This window comes from Canis aureus, chromosome 15 (assembly GCF_053574225.1).
Source record: "Canis aureus isolate CA01 chromosome 15, VMU_Caureus_v.1.0, whole genome shotgun sequence".
NCBI lineage: Eukaryota > Metazoa > Chordata > Mammalia > Carnivora > Canidae > Canis > Canis aureus.
In genome coordinates, this window is record NC_135625.1 from 50,188,645 (window position 1) to 50,207,339 (window position 18,695).

General features: G+C 48.1%; 1 protein-coding gene and 1 long non-coding RNA gene across 7 annotated transcripts in view; one reads left to right on the top strand and one right to left on the bottom strand.

The window, feature by feature from the left end:
• Window positions 1–314: 314 nt before the first annotated feature.
• Window positions 315–18,695, bottom strand: part of ACTR3B (actin related protein 3B) — an 85,041-nt gene continuing 66,660 nt past the window's right edge. For all 6 annotated transcript variants that reach the window (XM_077849561.1, XM_077849567.1, XM_077849566.1 and 3 more), the window contains 3 exons: window positions 3,230–3,355; window positions 1,808–1,891; window positions 315–1,231 (listed from right to left, as the gene is read on the bottom strand). In XM_077849561.1, the coding sequence (XP_077705687.1) occupies window positions 1,136–1,231; window positions 1,808–1,891; window positions 3,230–3,355 (306 nt within the window). In that variant the 3' untranslated portion in view covers window positions 315–1,135. The remainder of the gene's footprint in view (window positions 1,232–1,807; window positions 1,892–3,229; window positions 3,356–18,695) is intronic.
• Window positions 3,326–5,460, top strand: LOC144284702 (uncharacterized). Its single transcript, XR_013353149.1, has 2 exons — window positions 3,326–3,494; window positions 3,929–5,460. It is a non-coding gene; the product is annotated as an uncharacterized LOC144284702 (long non-coding RNA).

Here is an 18,695-nt window from a genome sequence, read left to right on the forward strand (position 1 = left end):
TCAATTTAGCAAAGGATCTTTCAAGCCAGCGACCAACTCGGCAAATGTCGGAACAGCTACTAGCAGCTTAGCAATGACTGTGAATTCCCAGGAAGAGGCACTGGAAATCCGCAGGGGCGCCCATCATGTGGGCATCCACAGTGCTACCGGGGACACGGTGGTGGCTGAGGATGGGCCGTCCTTGTCACTTTGGGAAACTTCCTTCCCCAAACTTGGTACCTATCACGAGATCCTCCTGTGAGGTGAGGTCATTCTTTAAAAGAAGTAAGGACACAAAAGGGAAAACCAAAAGACGGGCACAGCACAACAGGAAATCTTTATAAAGAGTCTAACCGCTTTTATTACAATGGTGCAAGGCAGCATTTCATCCAACAGTCACCAACAGCAAACTGGCATCTTCTATAAAACAGTTCCAGAAAGTTCAAACAGGAAGATGAAAAGATACATTATCTGTAATGATTCTCATACAACAGTGTTTAGTGTTGAAACTTCATGTCACTCCAATAAAGTATAGTCAGTGTCTAGCAAACATGTGGCAAAAAAAGTTCGCTGTTTTATTTTGTTTGCCTACACACATATCAGAACATGCCTCACAATTAAAAACGTTTTTTTTACGGCACTCCATGACACCAATATCTATTCGTGCTTAGGATCAGCCAGTTGTACCAAATACCAGAAAATACAAAATGATAGGAAATATAAACATCAATTTGTATTTCAAGTTTATAACATTTTATTTACAAAAATAGGCCGGGGGGGGAGGGTCTGCAGCCCCATATTCTCTCCTGGGGGGGGGGGGGACTATTTTGCGTCATCTGAGTTTTTTTATTTCCTTACAATTTTGAAAGTTGAAGGTGAATTCCTTCAGAATTCAATTCACCAACTAGAAGCTGGGGAGGCGGGGAGGCGGGGAGGTGGGGAGGGGGGCGGGCAGAGGAGTGGCAGGAGGGGACAGCCGTCGGACAGCGGGCACACGGATGGCGTGCACTGAACTGCCTCATGCACTTGGCGACGCAAGCACGCTTCTCGACATCGACACCAGACGCCATTATTTACAGGAGCTGCGGTCTTGTCCGGGCTCTGACAGAACCTGCTCACCAGCACGACGGGACCGGGTGACCGTGTCGAGGTAATGCTAAGACATGACTCCAAAGACAGGATTGTGACGGCAGATGCTGGGGCCATACTCCTCGTAGTCCTTCTTGGTGTGGCACACCTGAAAGAACTCGGGCTGGGGGGGGGGGGGGGGGGGCGCAGTGATTAGCAAATACAGAGGCCTTCCAGGAACAGGTAAGACTCATAAACCATGCCACAAGCGAGGGACTCTCCTGACCTGACACCCCTGCTCCATGGCCAGAGCACTGCGGGAAGGCTTGTGCCCCTCTGAGGGCCTGGGCTACAGTGCTGGAGTTTATTTCATTTCTTTAAAATATATCCAACTTCCACTTGGGATCAACCACGTGCTCACCCTAATGAGCAATTTACTAGTTATTCACAAATTTGAGGAGAAAAAGGAATAATTGCTTTAAAAAGTCACTGGAATTAATGATTAATGCAAGACATCTGAGGTTATTTCTGGAATTCACTTATCCATATTACCTGTAACCCCTAATTAGCAAGGACGAATCCTGCTGTGCAGTGGGAATCACCACTATGTTTTATGTCTCTTAGAACTACAAGTGCCACGTTGAGAGCCATGCACAATTAGAACACACGCTATTTATTTAACCTTCACAGGACAATATTTATTCAAACTCAACAAAGAACGCAGAAATGAAAATACAGAATAATCTAGAAAAGGACTTACAGTTGAGGCCAGCATTGAGCCTCCAAACCACACTGCATAGCGCTGCATATGATGTGTTATCACCTGAACCTCCACAGGCTTGGGCTAGAAAGTAGAGTAACAAACAGTTACCTGCCAAGGCAGATGACAGGTCCCCTAATAGCCTCTCAGCAGAAAGAGGACGCTGTGCTCAAGTGCTGACCAATGTGAGGCCTCTGCCCAACCCATGGCACGAGGCTCATCCCTTATGTTCAGCCACATGTGGCCTCTGAGGAAGGCTCTGAGCAGCTCCTGCTGTGACTCTGCCCAGCCCCCAGGCCCCCAGCCCACCCCCAACCCTGGCCCCAGCTCCCTACAGCTGCCCAACCCCCAGCCCCCAACCCCCAGCCCAGGTGCTGCAGAGAACATAGCACAAAAGTCAAAGAGGGCTTATCTTTCACCATGCTGAAGGCATTTTAAACAGCAAAAAATCCAAGCCATTAACCTGATTTTTTTTTTTACTAAACAAACAAGATATGTTAGCATCACAGCAAATCCCAAATACCATCAAGTGTCCCAAAACTATTGTGAGAAATACCCCTTTGTCAAGAGTGTGTATTTGCTCTCCTGACTCCATACCAAAGCCCAATCCAGCTCACTAAGGGTGATTATCTTAGAGGAACACACATGCTATGGCCCTGCTACTGTCAGTTATCTCTGTTTAATGAGAACATTTCTGAAGCACATCAAAGACCCTCCCTGTAAACTGATCCCCTCTCCCTAGATGCCCCTCATCACACAACAGGCCTGATCCCCTGCAATACAAAGAAACTCTGCAGGCAAGACAGTGGCACACGGGGGTCAGCTTGGCCAGGAGGTGGCTGCAGCCAGCCCAGCAGGTCCACCAGCCTTAGCGCTTACACTCCTGGTAGGCTACACTCCTGGTAGCCGTTCAGGTAACAAATCTCTGACTGTAATTCATAGTGCCGCTGAAAGACTGATGAACCTGTGCCTACTTTAGGCCATAGACAGGGGGCCCTGCTGGTACTCTGTGAGAGAGAGAGCTAGTGGCCTGGGGGGGAAGGAAGGAGGGAGGGAAAGCCTGGGAGGAAGAAGGGAGGCAGGGAGGGCCTGGGAGGGAAGGAAGGAAAGCCTGAGAGGGAGAGGAGGAGGGGTGGTGAGGGGAGGCCCAGGAGGGAAGGAAGGAGGGAGAGAGGGAGGGAGAAGAGCCTGGGAGAGAGGGAGAGAGAGGGAGGGAGGGAGGGAGAAGAGCCTGGGAGAGAGGGAGAGAGAGGGAGGGAGGGAGGGAAGGAGGAAGAGTCTGGGAGGCAGGGAGGGTGATCAGGCCCAGGAGAAAAGGAGGCAGGGAGGGAGGAGGGAGGGTGAGCAGGCCTAAGAGGAAGAAAGGGAGGGAGGGCCCTGGGAGAGAGGCCAGTCAGGTCTCAGGCCCCGTCCCCCTCCTACCTTGATTCGGCCCCCGCTCAGCTCCTCACTGAGTCTCAGCCTGGCATCCACCACCCGCTTCAGATCTCTCTGCAGCCGCCGACCAAAGTCCCTGAACATCGTGGAACCTCCTGAAAGAACGACATTCTAAAAGACACAAGCAGAAGGGTTTCCTTTGATGACATCACCCCCACTCTGGCCTGGCACCCGCCCCACTGCTCCCACCTCCACACCGCAACCATGCTAAGGTGGCGGTCAGAGCAAAGCCTAGGCAAGCAGGGTGCAGGTACTCTTGGCACCCATCACCCAGCAGTGGCCTAGGGTGGTTCTCCACACACTCCCTGGACAAGAGCGTCACCAGCACTGGGCCAAACTGTGACTAACACACCGACTTGCTATGATGACCTAAGGCCACATTAGCAGTCTCTTTAGTTATTTTGCCTTAATAATTACTGGGGGGGAGGGTGGGCTTTCATTTACTATATGAACTGGCTTAGAGCCGGGGACAAAAGTGCCTTGGGGGCTGCCCACTGGCCTCCCCCCACAGGCTGCTCAGTGGCCAAACAGTAGCCTGGGCAGGAGGAAAAGGGGGACTTGTGACATCCCCTATCAGATTTCCAGGACATAAACGTCATGTGCTCTTGGGCTACAGGATATTGTTTAGGACACGAAAGCAAAAGTGAGTATATCTGACAACCTTTTTTTTTTTTTTTTAAACAGAAAACATCACTTGAGAAAGCTGTATACATGGAAAATGAAGCGACCCTTCCTGGAGCCAGGAAGCCCTAGCTGAAGATCCTGCATGCCCACTGAACACAGGAGAGCTGCCCGGCTCCCCCCAAGGTCATGCCCTGAGCACTGGGGTGACAGGCAGACCTCCTCAGGGAGCTCGCCTCCCCAGCTGTCATGGAACAGGAAGGGGGAGCCTCCCCTCCCATCTCTGCTGACCCAGTCACAGGTGACAGGACAACACCGAGCTCCTGAGCCAGTGCTGAGGGGACCAAGACTGCCCCGTGTTGCTGACTCACAAGTGGGCCACCCTAGACCCTGCGGAGGCTCAGGGCTGCGTCTCCTGCCTGGGGGTCTGCGCCACAGAGGTGGCACCATCATGACCCCTCAGCGGCCTGCCCGTCCACCAGCACACGCCCGGCGGTCACCAGGCCAAGGCTGCCAGCCGCCTTAGCTGGGGACAGGCCAGGGAAACTCAAGGAGCAGTCACAAAACTGAACCAACATGTTCTCACACCTTCAAAGCCTCACGTACGCCTACTTTTAAGAGAGGATCCATGGGCGCCTGGGCAGCTCAGGGGGGTGAGGGTCCAACTCTTGATTTCAGCTCAGGTCAGGGTCTCAGGGTCATGAGATCCAGCTCTGCTTCGGGCTCTGCACTGCGCAGTGGAGTCAGCTCAAGAGTCTCTCTCTCTCTGCCCCACCCCCTGTTCACGTGCCCCCGCGCTCGCTCTCTCTCTCTTTTCTCTGTCAAGTAAATAAATCTTAAGAAGAGAAAGAGAACCTGAGCGTGGCCTTTACAGCCAGGAATGAGGGGTGATTCTGAGCTAAGGTGTGCACGGCCCTCCCCAAGAGCAGCCCAATAGGAGCCCAGGCCCTAAGCAACACCAGGGTGTGGCCCTTGCACCCCCTCCTTCCAACCTCCTACTGAAAGGAAAATGACGCTGCCCTCGGCAGACCCCTGAGCTGGGGGGCCCTCCCCAAAGAACACCCAGTAATAAACACACCACATGAAGCACCAGTAAGGGCTCCTTGCCCCCCAGAATTGTGTGCACACAGCCAGCCTTCACCCGTGCACATTAGTGTGCGTAAACTTGTTTGCTTTCAGAAAACCATGGGCTCCACGCCCAGGGAGCCCAGCCTGCTGCCTCTTCCGTATCGTGAGGGGCACTCGTCCACTGACACCACTGCCACCGCCCCCCACAGACACACAGACTCAGGCACCTGTCTGTTCCCCACAAGTTGCAAACCCTGATGTCTCGAGCAACATCCTGCCCCACGATCCACGTCATGAAGAATCACTGTCACACTCCATCTCCTTGGGGAAAACTGTGTCAGGAACAACAGGAGACTGTCTGGTTCCTGTCAGAGTCCAGGGGCAGCCACCACAGCCGCAGCTATGGATACACAGACTTGGGGTCACCCAGGTGCTGACGCTCATGTCCTACACCCCAAGAGGTGAGGTCCGCAGGACCAAGTCCCTGACAGGGCAATCCCAAATAAAGCAGAATGACGGTCTTCTGACCCTATCTCCTGTCAGAGAGGTGTTGTCACCTGGTGACACAAACCACTTATCTGTTTGCCGTAAACAATCACAACTTGAAAGCACTCTTAATATTTTGGTCATCAGACGCCAGAACAAGCCTCAACTGGCAATGGTCCTGCTTTCTGAACACTGGTCAGTCCGGCTGGCCACCTTCTGGAAGGAAAGCCCTCAGCTGACATCAAGGAAGAATTAAGCAAGAACTGGGGGAGGGGCAGGGACAGCATATGCCCGACAAGTGACAATTCTAAGTGTGCCTTTAGCGATTAGTTTTTTGCTATTGTTTTCCAGTTACTTTTATTTTTAAATCCCACCACAGACAACTCCTCTAAAACCTTTCCAGGCTACGACTCCTACAGGCCTGCTCTGCGGCAGAGAGCTCAAAGCAACCACGGGGCATGCGATGGCCCAAGGGTTCCTGAGGTCGCCCAGGCTGTCTGTGAGCACCCCACCGACCCGCCTCGGTGTGGGCAAGAGGCCACAGTGGCCCCTCTGTGAGTTTATCCAGCCCTTGAATGACTATCAAAGATACGGAACTGCTTTTAACCAAACACCCAATAGTATTGGCCAAGAAGGTTGATATGAGTTGATATCAACCCAATCTCTAAATCAGTGGCTGTTCTTCTAGGGGGAACCTGAAGGACATGTAGGGCCTTCCCACTTCTGTCCGCCCAGACGACTGTCAGTCAGGTTCCCCACCTTCAGAATGGGCCAGGGACAGGGCCTCACATGGACACGGCGCATAAGGTAGTCCGTGAAGGCCTAAGGCAGCTTCTCTTGGGTCTCAGGCTCAGGAAAACTTACTGGCTTTGACCACATGCCTCAGAGGCCCTGTGCTCCAGTGACAGGCCTTCCCTGATGTGTGGACAGAAGCATGCAGTGTCCACTCTGTCCTTGTCCCACCCTGCTGTGCTACTCAGTGAGCCCCATCTTCCCTCACCCTACTGCTCTTCCACTGGATACATCTGCCCTCAAACTCTGCTGGCTGAGGGGTGGGCGGGTGGCAAGCTGCTGGGGGGCAGACAAACACAGGGAAGCTGAAGCACAGAGAATGGGGCAAATAGCCAGACAAGATGAGGTTACAAAAGAATGCCTCATCTTACTTTGAATTCCTTCTTTTCCTCCTCCCTTCCTGGCACAACCAACCTCGACAGCCTGGAGTCGGCTGTAAGCATCAGGGGCCTCCTACGCTCTTCCATGCACACCTGTTCTCACAGGGGCCAACAAGAATACCTTGTGGAGCAGAAACTGTAACTGGGTGGAGGTTCATTCACAAGCTGGAAGAAGGTGTCCGAACCTCTGGAATCTAGAGATTCTCAAAGGGGCCTGAGATCTCAAAAAAGCGAGAAGATGTAAAAGATGAAATTTTAAAATGCAACTTCCTATCACTGTGGAGATTTACATTTTAAAAAGTTAATATTTTACATCTCTTGAAAGCATCTTAAAGTTGTTCATTTCAGATTTTTCTCTGAAACGGAACTGTTTGTTTCTTACATAAGAAACTGCTCTGTGACTGAATCTTTGTTATTGCCTGAGGTGCCCAGGAAGGTCCCCGCAAGGTCAAGCTGTGGATGCACTCAACCGGCAGTGATGTGGCCCCAGGAGCAGGGTCCCTGCACCTAGCAGCACTCCCCCCAAGCACCCGCCCACCACCTCTAACGGGAGCTACATATGTGCACCCACCCAACAGGCCCCTGAAAGAGAGATGAGACATTTTGGGAGCAGGCGTCCATCTCAAGAGGATCCGTAAGGCTAGGTCACACCCAATGACAGGTAAAAGACAAACAAGCCCCTTTTCCACAGCTCTGCTTGTTATCTGGAATTATTTCATCCTCATTTCATAATGGGCTAGAGCTCCATCCACACCATTATTATACTCTGTCACAGTTACTATGGTCAAAGTCGGTGAACTCAGACACCACACAACACAGGGAAACCTGAAGAGAATACCAGCGTGAATGCCGACAAGATCAGGATAGCCCTATCCATCAGGAAGATTCGGGAGAAGCCAGAAAATTCAGAAAATAATGTTATAAGCACAGAAAGTACTCAGCAAATGATAGGAATGTGGAATAGGACACATAGCAAAGGAGCAGAACTAAAAAGACTGAATTAGGGGTGGTCTGAACTCAGGTTGTACTGAGATTTACTTACATAGAACGCTCTGTGTCAATGTATATTTAAAGTTCACCGTACGACCAGAGATGAAGAAAAGCAAGTCCCTAAACTAAGTCAGTTAAGACACTCAAAGGGACAAGTGGTAAGACAAAACACCAATAGGTCCCCCTTGTGGACAGGATGACTCTCACTGACCATGGGAAGTGGGCAGGATGGCTCTCGCTGACCATAAGTGGACAGGATATCTCTTGGTTTTTTTGTTTTTTAAGATTTTAGTTATTTATTCATGAGAGACACAGAGAGAGAGAGGCAGAGACACAGGCAGAGGGAGAAGCAGGCTCCATGCAGAGACCCCGATGTGGGACTCGATCCCAGGACCCCAGGATCATGACCTGAGACAAAGGCAGACACTCAACACTGAGCCACCCACGTGTCCCCCCAGGGTGGCTCTTGTTGATCAACGGACAAGATGAATCCCACAGATCATGGTAAGTGGACAAGATGGCTCTCATTGACCATGGTAAATGGACAGGATAGCTCTCATTGACTATAGTAAATGGACAGGATGACCCTCACTGACCATGGTAAGTGGACAGGGTGGATCCCACTGACTATAGTAAATGGACAACATGGCTCTCATTGACCATGGTAAATGGACAGGATGGCTCTCAGTGACCAGAGTAAACAGACAAGATGGTTTTCATTGACCAGGACAGGTGGACAATATAGTTCTCATCGACCATTGTAAGTGGACAAGCTGGCTTTCACTGACCACAGTAATGACTGAGGATGGCTCTCATTCACCAGGTCAACTAAGTATCACTTTATGAGACCTTACTGGCTATTGTGATTTCACTCTAAATCTTTCCCCATTTCTGCCCTAGAATAGGTCATCTGTATCTAGCAGATTATAAGGCTTCTTCTGTTGATTTTGTTGTGGCAGAAAATAGATTAAATACAAAATACAGTACTTGGTAAAACACAGCTAGGTTGACATTAAGTCTCAGGAGTGATGCCTGAACTTAACAATGATTCTATCTTCTTGACTAAGGTATACACAGGAATCTGTGCACAGGGCTCTTAATAATTTTAAATCATCACATCAATCAAACTTCATCTAGAATGACCATTTATTTTTCAAGTAAATTTCTACTTACATTTCAAACAAGATAAGCACAGTAAACTAGCTTTAAAAAAAATCAGTTAATGGTTATTTTAATATATTTGATCCTACTTTTTTGGAAAAGACAAACAAGTTGATATAATGGATTTTTTTTTTTGCTTTTTATTTGAAAAGAAAAAACTTCATTTGGAAATAAATAATTTCAAGGTAGCAAAAGTGGTACACACCCTTTATTCAGATTTACCTGCTACTAATAACACTTTACCACATCTGCTCCATCATTTGTACTCTCTTTTTCTACACACACACACACACACCAAACACACTCTTTTTTAATCGTTTGAGAGTAAGTTATATGCATTATGGTCCTTTATTCCTGAATACTTCGGTGTGTATCTATTAAAAATAGGGACATTCTCAGGGAGACTGGGTGGCTCAGTTGGTTAAGTGTCTGCCTTTGGCTCAGGTCACAATCCTAGGGTCCTGGGATGGAGTCTCGTATCACGCTACCGGCTCAGCAAGGAATCTGCTTCTCCCTTTCCCTCTGCCCCTCACCTCTGCTTGTGCTTTTTTCTCTCTTTCTCTCAAATAAGTAAATAAAATCTTTAAAAATAAAAATAAAAATATGAGGCCAGCATCACCTTAATTCCAAAACCAACAAAGACCCCACCAAAAAGGAGAATTACAGACCAATATCCCTGATGAACATGGATGCAAAAATTCTCAACAAGATACTAGCCAATAGGATCCAACAGTACATTAAGAAAATTATTCACCATGACCAAGTAGGATTAATCCCCGGGACACAAGGCTGGTTCAACACTCGTAAAACAATCAGTGTGATTCATCATAACAGCAAGAGAAAAACCAAGAACCATATGATCCTCTCATTAGATGCAGAGAATGCATTTGACAAAATACAGCATCCATTCCTGATCAAAACTCTTCAGAGTGTAGGGATAGAGGGAACATTCCTCAACATCTTAAAAGCCATCTACGAAAAACCCACAGCAAACATCATTCTCAATGGGGAAGCACTGGGAGCCTTTCCCCTAAGATCAGGAACAAGAAAGGGATGTCCACTCTCACCACTGCTATTCAACATAGTACTGGAAGTCCTAGCCTCAGCAATCAGACAACAAAAAGACATTAAAGGCATTCAAATTGGCAAAGAAGAAGTCAAACTCTCCCTCTTCGCCGATGACATGATACTCTACATAGAAAACCCAAAAGTCTCCACCCCAAGATTGCTAGAACTCATACAGCAATTCGGTAGCGTGGCAGGATACAAAATCAATGCCCAGAAGTCAGTGGCATTTCTATACACTAACAATGAGACTGAAGAAAGAGAAATTAAGGAGTCAATCCCATTTACAATTGCACCCAAAAGCATAAGATACCTAGGAATAAACCTAACCAAAGAGGTAAAGGATCTATACCCTAAAAACTATAGAACACTTCTGAAAGAAATTGAGGAAGATGCAAAGAGATGGAAAAATATTCCATGCTCATGGGTTGGCAGAATTAATATTGTGAAAATGTCAATGTTACCCAGGGCAATTTACACGTTTAATGCAATCCCTATCAAAATACCATGGACTTTCTTCAGAGAGTTAGAACACATTATTTTAAGATTTGTGTGGAATCAGAAAAGACCCCGAATAGCCAGGGGAATTTTAAAAAAGAAAACCATAGCTGGGGGCATCACAATGCCAGATTTCAGCTTGTACTACAAAGCTGTGGTCATCAAGACAGTGTGGTACTGGCACAAAAACAGACACATAGATCAATGGAACAGAATACAGAACCCAGAAGTGGACCCTCAACTTTATGGTCAACTAATATTCGATAAAGGAGGAAAGACTATCCACTGGAAGAAAGACAGTCTCTTCAATAAATGGTGCTGGGAAAATTGGACATCCACATGCAGAAGAACGAAACTAGACCACTCTCTTTCACCATACACAAAGATAAACTCAAAATGGATGAAAGATCTAAATGTGAGACAAAAGTCCATCAAAATCCTAGAGGAGAACACAGGCAACACCCTTTTTGAACTCAGCCACAGTAACTTCTTGCAAGATACATCCACGAAGGCAAAAGAAACAAAAGCAAAAATGAACTATTGGGACTTCATCAAGATAAGAAGCTTTTGCACAGCAAAGGATACAGTCAACAAAACTCAAAGACAACCTACAGAATGGGAGAAGATATTTGCAAATGACGTATCAGATAAAGGGCTAGTTTCCAAGATCTATAAAGAACTTAATAAACTCAACAGCAAAGAAACAAACAATCCAATCATGAAATGGGCAAAAGACATGAACAGAAATCTCACAGAGGAAGACATAGACACGGCCAACATGCATATGAGAAAATGCTCTGCATCACTTGCCATCAGGGAAATACAAATCAAAACCACAATGAGATACCACCTCACACCAGTGAGAATGGGGAACATTAACAAGGCAGGAAACCACAAATGTTGGAGAGGATGCGGAGAAAAGGGAACCCTCTTACATTGTTGGTGGGAATGTGAACTGGTGCAGCCACTCTGGAAAACTGTGTGGAGGTTCCTCAAAGAGTTAAAAATAGACCTGCCCTACGACCCAGCAATTGCACTGTTGGGGATTTACCCCAAAGATACAGATGCAATGAAACACCGGGACACCTGCACCCCGATGCTTCTAGCAGCAATGTCCACAATAGCCAAACTGTGGAAGGAGCCTCAGTGTCCATCGAAAGATGATGGATAAAGAAGATGTGGTCTATGTATACAATGGAATGTTACTCAGCCATTAGAAATGACAAATACCCACCATTTGCTTCAACGTGGATGGAACTGGAGGGTATTATGCTGAGTGAAGTAAGTCAATCGGAGAAGGACAAACAGTGTATGTTCTCATTCATTTGGGGAATATAAATAATAGTGAAAGGGAATATAAGGGAAGGGAGAAGAAATGTGTGGGAAATATCAGAAAGGGAGACAGAACATAAAGACTCCTAACTCTGGGAAACAAACTAGGGGTGGTGGAAGGGGAGGAGGGCAGGGGGTGGGGGTGAGTGGGTGACGGGCACTGAGGGGGACACTTGACGGGATGAGCACTGCGTGTTATTCTGTATGTTGGCAAATTGAACACCAATAAAAAATAAATTTATAAAAAAAAAATAAAAAATAAAGTAAAATAAAATAAAAATAGAGGGACACCTGGGTGGCGCAGCGATTGAACATCTACCTTCAGCTCAGGGTGTGATCCCGGGTCCAGGGATCGAGTCCCACATCGAGCTCCCTGTGAGAAATTTGCTTCTGCCTCTGCCTATGTCTCTGCCTCTATGTGTCTCTCATGAACAAATAAATAAAATCTTAAAAATAAAAACTAAATAAAATAAAAATAGAGACATTCTTACGTTACCACAGCACAACTATTAACTTTGTAAACTTATATGAACACAAAACTTGTGTCCAATCTATTATCCTTATTCCGGTTTTGTCACTTGACCTAATTAATAGTCTTTATAGCATTTTTATTTCTCCAGTCCAGGATCCGGTCTAGGGTTATTGCAATTATTTGTCATATCTCTGTAATGCAATTATTTGCCATATCTCTGTAACAGATTTTTTTTTTTGTAACAGATTTTTTAATTAAGAAATAATTCACCAGAGTATGAACATGGATGTTCATTATGATACTTTAGAAACACTGCAAGATCTTGAGTTGCCTTCAGAGAAAGAATATGTAAGATCTATTTTTCCACTCATGCAATAAAAGTGGTACTGTATACGTGCAGCCAAATGATTTTAGACAAAGTTGCCAAAGTACTTCAATAGAGAAGGAACCCTCTTTTTCAACAAATGAGGCTAGAATAACTGATACCCATGGGAGGATGTGAACACTCATTCAACAGGTACTTCATGTACACAATGTAATTCAGAATGGATTAGACTTGAATGAAAAAGCTAGAACTATAGAATCTCTAGAAGAAAGGGTTTTCTAATCTTGATATAGATTAAATGTTAAATGTTAAATATTTTCTACTTTGATGTAGGCAAAAAATTTCCTTGATGGCACATTAAAAAAGCATTGACCATAAAAGATAAAAATAAAGTCTGATAAATCAGACTTCATAAAATGAAAATTTTCTGTTCTTCAAAAGATATCACCACAAAACTGGGGTCCTGACTCGCTCAGTTAGTGGAGTAAGCGATTCCTGATCTCAGGCCATGAGTTCAAGCCCCACGTTGAGGGTAGAGATTACAAGTAAATAAATAAATACACAAACAAATGAACAAAAGATATCACTAAGAAAATGAAGAGACAAGCCAGAGACTAGGAAAAAAATATCTGCAATACACGTATCTGGCAAAGGACTTCTATCCAGAATAAAACAATAACTATCGCGCAGCCCGAGTGGCTCAGTGGTTTAGTGCCATCTTCAGCCCAGGGCGCAATCCTGGAGTCCCGGGATTGAGTCCCACGTCGGGCTCCCTGCATGGAGCCTGCTTCTCCCTCGGCCTGTGCCTCTGCCTCTCTCTCTGTGTCTCTCATGATTAAGTAAATAAAATCTTTTTAAAAATAACTCTTATAACTCAATAAAACAAATAATAAAATAGGCAAAAAGGTTAAACATTTCCTAAAAGAAGGTATACAAATGACCAATAAGGACATGAAAAGACAGTCAACAGACTCTGGAATCAGGATCATACTAATCAAATCCACTACACACCAAGTTCAGGTTAAGATAGGAACAAACAAAACTCTTACACGTTGTCAGTGGAAGCGTAAAGTGCACAGCCACTTGGGGGAAAATCTGCTGGTCTTTACAAAGTTAGACATACACTTACCGTATGACAAAGCAATTGCAGTCCTGGGTATTTGCCCAAGGAAAACAAAACATATATCCACACAGACTTGAACCCAAATGTTCAGAGCAGATTTTTTTGTGGTAGCCAAAAACTGGAAACAAGCCAAATAACATACCAGTGGGGAAGATACATTGTGAGGTATCATACAGCAGGTGCTAAGTGGTATGTTTATGGCCCAAAGCACTGAGTACCAGAAACAGAGGACACCTGTATGATTCTACTGGCATGCAACCCCAGAAAGTCAAATCTGACCTGCAGTGACAAGGAGCAGGTCAGGGCTCTGCAGCACTAGGCTGAGGGTGGGGACGGGGACCTCGTCCAGGTGAATCCAAAGTTGAATTTTTACAAACAGGGCAATGTAATAGAAAGTGATGGAGGAAGGATTGTGGTGAATGGAGGACTCACCCAAGGGGTGAGGCTCCCTGGTCTCCGGCTCCTCCCTGCATTACTATCTGCTATGTGAGGAACGAAGCACATGGTCCAATCCAAGTGTACTAAACACTGACTCCCATGTGCTGCTGTGCACAATGGAAAAACAGGCCTTGGGATCCCTGGGTGGCGCAGTGGTTTAGCGCCTGCCTTTGGCCCAGGGCGCGATCCTGGAGACCCGGGATCGAATCCCACGTTGGGCTCCCGGTGCATGGAGCCTGCTTCTCCCTCTGCCTGTGTCTCTGCCTCTCTCTCTCTCTCTCTCACTGTGTGCCTATCATAAATAAATAAAAATTAAAAAAAAAAAAGAAAGAAAAAAAAGAAAAAGAGAAAAAGAAAAAGAAAAAAAGAAAAAGAAAAACAGGCCTTGTGGCTCAGGCCCACCCAGGAGCAAGCTCCAGGCCTCACTCCAGTTCCAAGCCTTGCTCTGAGCTGAGAAATTCTAACAGGACCCAGTAACCTCAATGGACTTATGGTGAACCAACCCTTGATCCCAGCCCACTCTCCCATAATCGTGGACCCAGCTCGGGTTCCTCCACTCAGCGACTGCTGCTAAATTCTCTCCTTGCCATCATGCTGCACTTCTATCTAAAATGCAGGCTTTCCCTTGGACTTAAGTTCTATTTTGCATAAGAACTCAAGCCTCCAAGCCAGAGAGGTCCCCATGTGGGCACAGACTAGGGTGACCAGTCCCATGGAAGGCTGATAAGAACAGAGCTGCCTGGCAGGAGCATCCCACTGATAAAGGCTTCACTGCCCCTGGGCGGCCAGGGCGCAACACCCACCCACAGCACCCTTCTTGCTGACCCTGAGACAACTGCTTCCCTGGCCCTGCGGCCTGGCAGCGGTTCTCAGGGCACAGGAAGCCCACCACACAGAATGGAGGGGGACAGAGTCTAAAGGAAGATATGCTTACTGTTGATACTGCATACAGCAGAAAGCTAGGCTATGAAATCCTTTTGCCTGAAAGGAATATGTGGCAAGAGCAAGGAAACGACTAGAGAACTGCATTCTACAAAATGAGCAAACACGGATCTGAGTGATGCTGTGTTCCCAACAGGCATTCCAAGCTCTTCCCAGCCTGAACCCCAACCCCTGTCCCACTCCACAAGCGCCAAGAATGACACTCCTGTCTATATGGGGCTCACCCTCTCCTCCACTGGTTCTGAGACCAAAGGGCTCACCTCTCCAGACTTCAATTTCCTCATCTGCAAAATAACATGACCATGTAGCCCACAGGGTTTTTAAGAAAACTGCAGGAGGGATCCCTGGGTGGCGCAGCGGTTTGGCGCCTGCCTTTGGCCCAGGGCGCGATCCTGGAGACCCGGGATCGAATCCCATGTCGGGCTCCCGGTGCATGGAGCCTGCTTCTCCTTCTGCCTATGTCTCTGCCTCTCTCTCTCTCTCTCTCTCTGTGACTATCATAAATAAATAAAAATTAAAAAAAAAAAAAAACTGCAGGAGGTGATGTGTGAGCAGCACCTGGCACGGGGCTGGTCCAGAGCAGGGGCACTCATGCCTCCCAACACTGGTGGGACTGTCACCCACCCTGGGCCACACTCAGGACTGAGCAGTACACATCTGTCCAGCCCCCGAGATCCATCTACACTCTCTGCACTCCATCACTCAAAACAGGGCACAGCAGGCAGTCGGTCCTGAACAAAACATTTGTGGGTGAGTGGAGGGGCCCAAGGGTGAGGGGTGTTTGCTTTACTGGACTCTGGAATAAAGTGAGAAAGGGAAGAGAATGGACTCCAGCAAGTAATTCAAGAGCCACAGATAAGAATAACTGATGGTCTCTACTGCGTTGTTGAACCTCAGTAATCTCATGCTCCTCCCCAAGGCACAGGATGAGATTGCCCCCAGGGGGCATTAAGGACTGTCCAGAGACATCTGTGATAGGGCGGAAGCTGCGATGCTCCTGGCACCCAGCAGGTACACACCAGGCAGGCTGTGGACCCTCTCAGCGTAACACAGGGCAGACCACAGGAGAGGATCTGGCCCAAATGTCCAGAGCACCAAGGCTAGGAAACTCTGCTCCGGTGCTAAGCAACAAAACCAAAGAGACCTGCATAGCAGCAAACCCAGGGGGCATCAGGGAAGGGGTGCCCACTCTGCAGCTAATCCCAGCTGAACAACCATCCCCAAAACAGCAGCTGCTGCAAAGAGAGAGCCAAGGAAACTAGGAAAATCCCTGGGAATTTGAAAAATAGAAAAGTCCATTAGCTGGAGCCCTGCATGGACACTGAAGACCCATCCACCTGGCCCGGGTGCAGGGGCATCTGGAACATTGCCGGTGGTCATTCAACAGAACACGGCAACGGTGCTGACGGCCTGGTGCTGGCGAAAGCACTTCCACATCCCAACTCGCACACCTTCCCAACAGCGGCACAAGGTGGGGACCGGCCTGACAGACCTGCTGGTGAGGACACCAAGGCCCGGAGAGGTCAAGCAGCTGCCAAGGTCACCTAACTGAACAAACCCTGAGGCCCAGACCCCAGTGCTCGCGGCGTCCCTCCAATGACAGGGCACGTGGACCTGCTGCACCAGAGGGACCAGGAGCTGAGGCCCGCCTGCCACTGCACTGGGTCTGGCCGCCTACACCACCGCCCACCCCATTCAACCAAACTGCCCTCAGGGCTCCTCACCACCTTCCTTCTCAAGTCCCACAGGACCCTCAACCTCTCTGCAAGAGCAGCTCCACAGAACCGGTCCAAAACCGGATGCCCCCGGCACACGCTATGAAGCCGGGCAGCAAGCCTCCTGCACAGCGCCCCCACCCCCACCCGCGCACAGCACAGCATAGCATAATGGGGCGGGCGCAGCCACAAAAATTACAACTGTAGAGGGGGAAAGCAAGTCCGGCCTGGGGCAGCCAAAGCCAACTGACCTACCACCTTCTAAGAGCAAAACGCTCACCGTGGATACACAGCCACCACAGCCGAAGCAGCAGGGATTAGAGGACACAGTAACTCAGGTCCGTCCGGAGGAAAGAGGACGGATGAATTCTCACAATCGTCGACCGGCTGGACATTACAAACAGGAAATCAAAAATTGATTTTTTTCCTCTACTAACCAAGAAAAAGCTTTCTCATCTCAACATTCAACTATAAAAATGTACCTTTGCCCCCACCCCAACCAAACTTTGAGTGGAAGAGTTCTTTTCTACAAAGACAAGAAGGCAGACCTCACCTCGCCAGCCAGCCTTTAGGCCAGCCAGCTGTCACCTGTCATCGTGCTGCTCCTGTGCATGATGACGCCAGAAACAAATCACATAAGGAGCCCAAGGAGCCCATCCTGAGCCCCTCGGCCACACTGGCCCCGGGCCACTCCGCAGTGTGAACCGCGTCGTTCTCACCAATGGACCACCCACTCCGCCAAGAAATGGCACGGCTAAGAGTTGGCCCTTCGCGCTTGACACATATCCCGGGGGTTCCTAAGAATGGGACAGACAGGACAGACGGAAGCCTTTCCCAGGAGAAGCAGGCAGCCACAAGGAGGCAGCGCCCTCTGCCTGGATACCCCCAGCACTTCCCACCTGCCACCTGCGGCCTGCGAGCAAACAAGCTGATTTCCTAAGTAGTGCCTCAGGAGCAGTAAAAGATTACCTGAACTTGCTATTTTCAACCCAAGTGAGTGTTCAGAGAGCTATCCCGACATTTCAGTTTTGCTTTTAGGCAGCACCTGTTCAGTTTACTGCCTGTTTCACTTTCAGAGCGAGGCGGGGGGTAGAGGCAGCAGGAACAGAGAGGAATCGGTGGAAGGACCAATAAACGCATCCTCGCCATCTCACTGCAGAGGCCACAGTGACAGTACTCACAGAGATGGTTCTGTGCTCAGAGTACGAGCAACGCCGCATGGTGTTCCCGATCCATTCCCACATGGAGGAGTAAGTAAACATCCTCCATTCTGTCCACAGGTTACCACAAATAATGAAATTTTCATATTCTCAAATCAACCCCCTTACTTACAGAAAAAAAAAACAGACCCATGAAGGAGACAGAGAGCTCACAGCAAGCACCCAGCACAGAGAAAGCACTTAACATGCCCAACTTATCTAACATCACTTGCAAAGTTACAGGTAAAAAACAGTGTCTATCACTACTTTCACTGTCTGCAAAGCACAGGTCAACATGACCCCTTAAGGTAAGATGTTGAACTCAACGTTTATTTTAACAGCTTAACACATCTTTACTGGGCCTGGTTTTCGAAACATGTTTTTCACCAAGATTCTAGATTTGGTCTTAATTAAGCCCAAACTCCATAGGAGCACATATAAAGCCCCCCCCCTTTTTTTTAAGATTTACTTGAAAGAGAGCACCTGAGCAGATGGGGAGGCGGCAGAGGGAGAGGGAGAAGCCAGCTCCCCATTGAGCAGGAGCCCGACACGGGGCTCGATGCCAGGACATTGGGACCATGACCCTGAGCCCCCCAGGTGCCCCTACAAAGGCCGTCCTGACCTCGCTGGAGTCTAGAGCCCAGCTGTCTCATGGCCATGCCCACCTGGCCTCCGTGGCTGTGCAGCACCTGTCCCAGAAAGCCAGTGCTCATCACCTCTTCAGGACTCACAATACCTCCCTCCCACCTTCTGCCCAAGCAGCAAAGGTGGCCGTCTCTGAGCTCACAAAGCTCTCCGTACTCCATGCATTTGTCCAGCAATACCTACTGAGAGCCTACTGTGC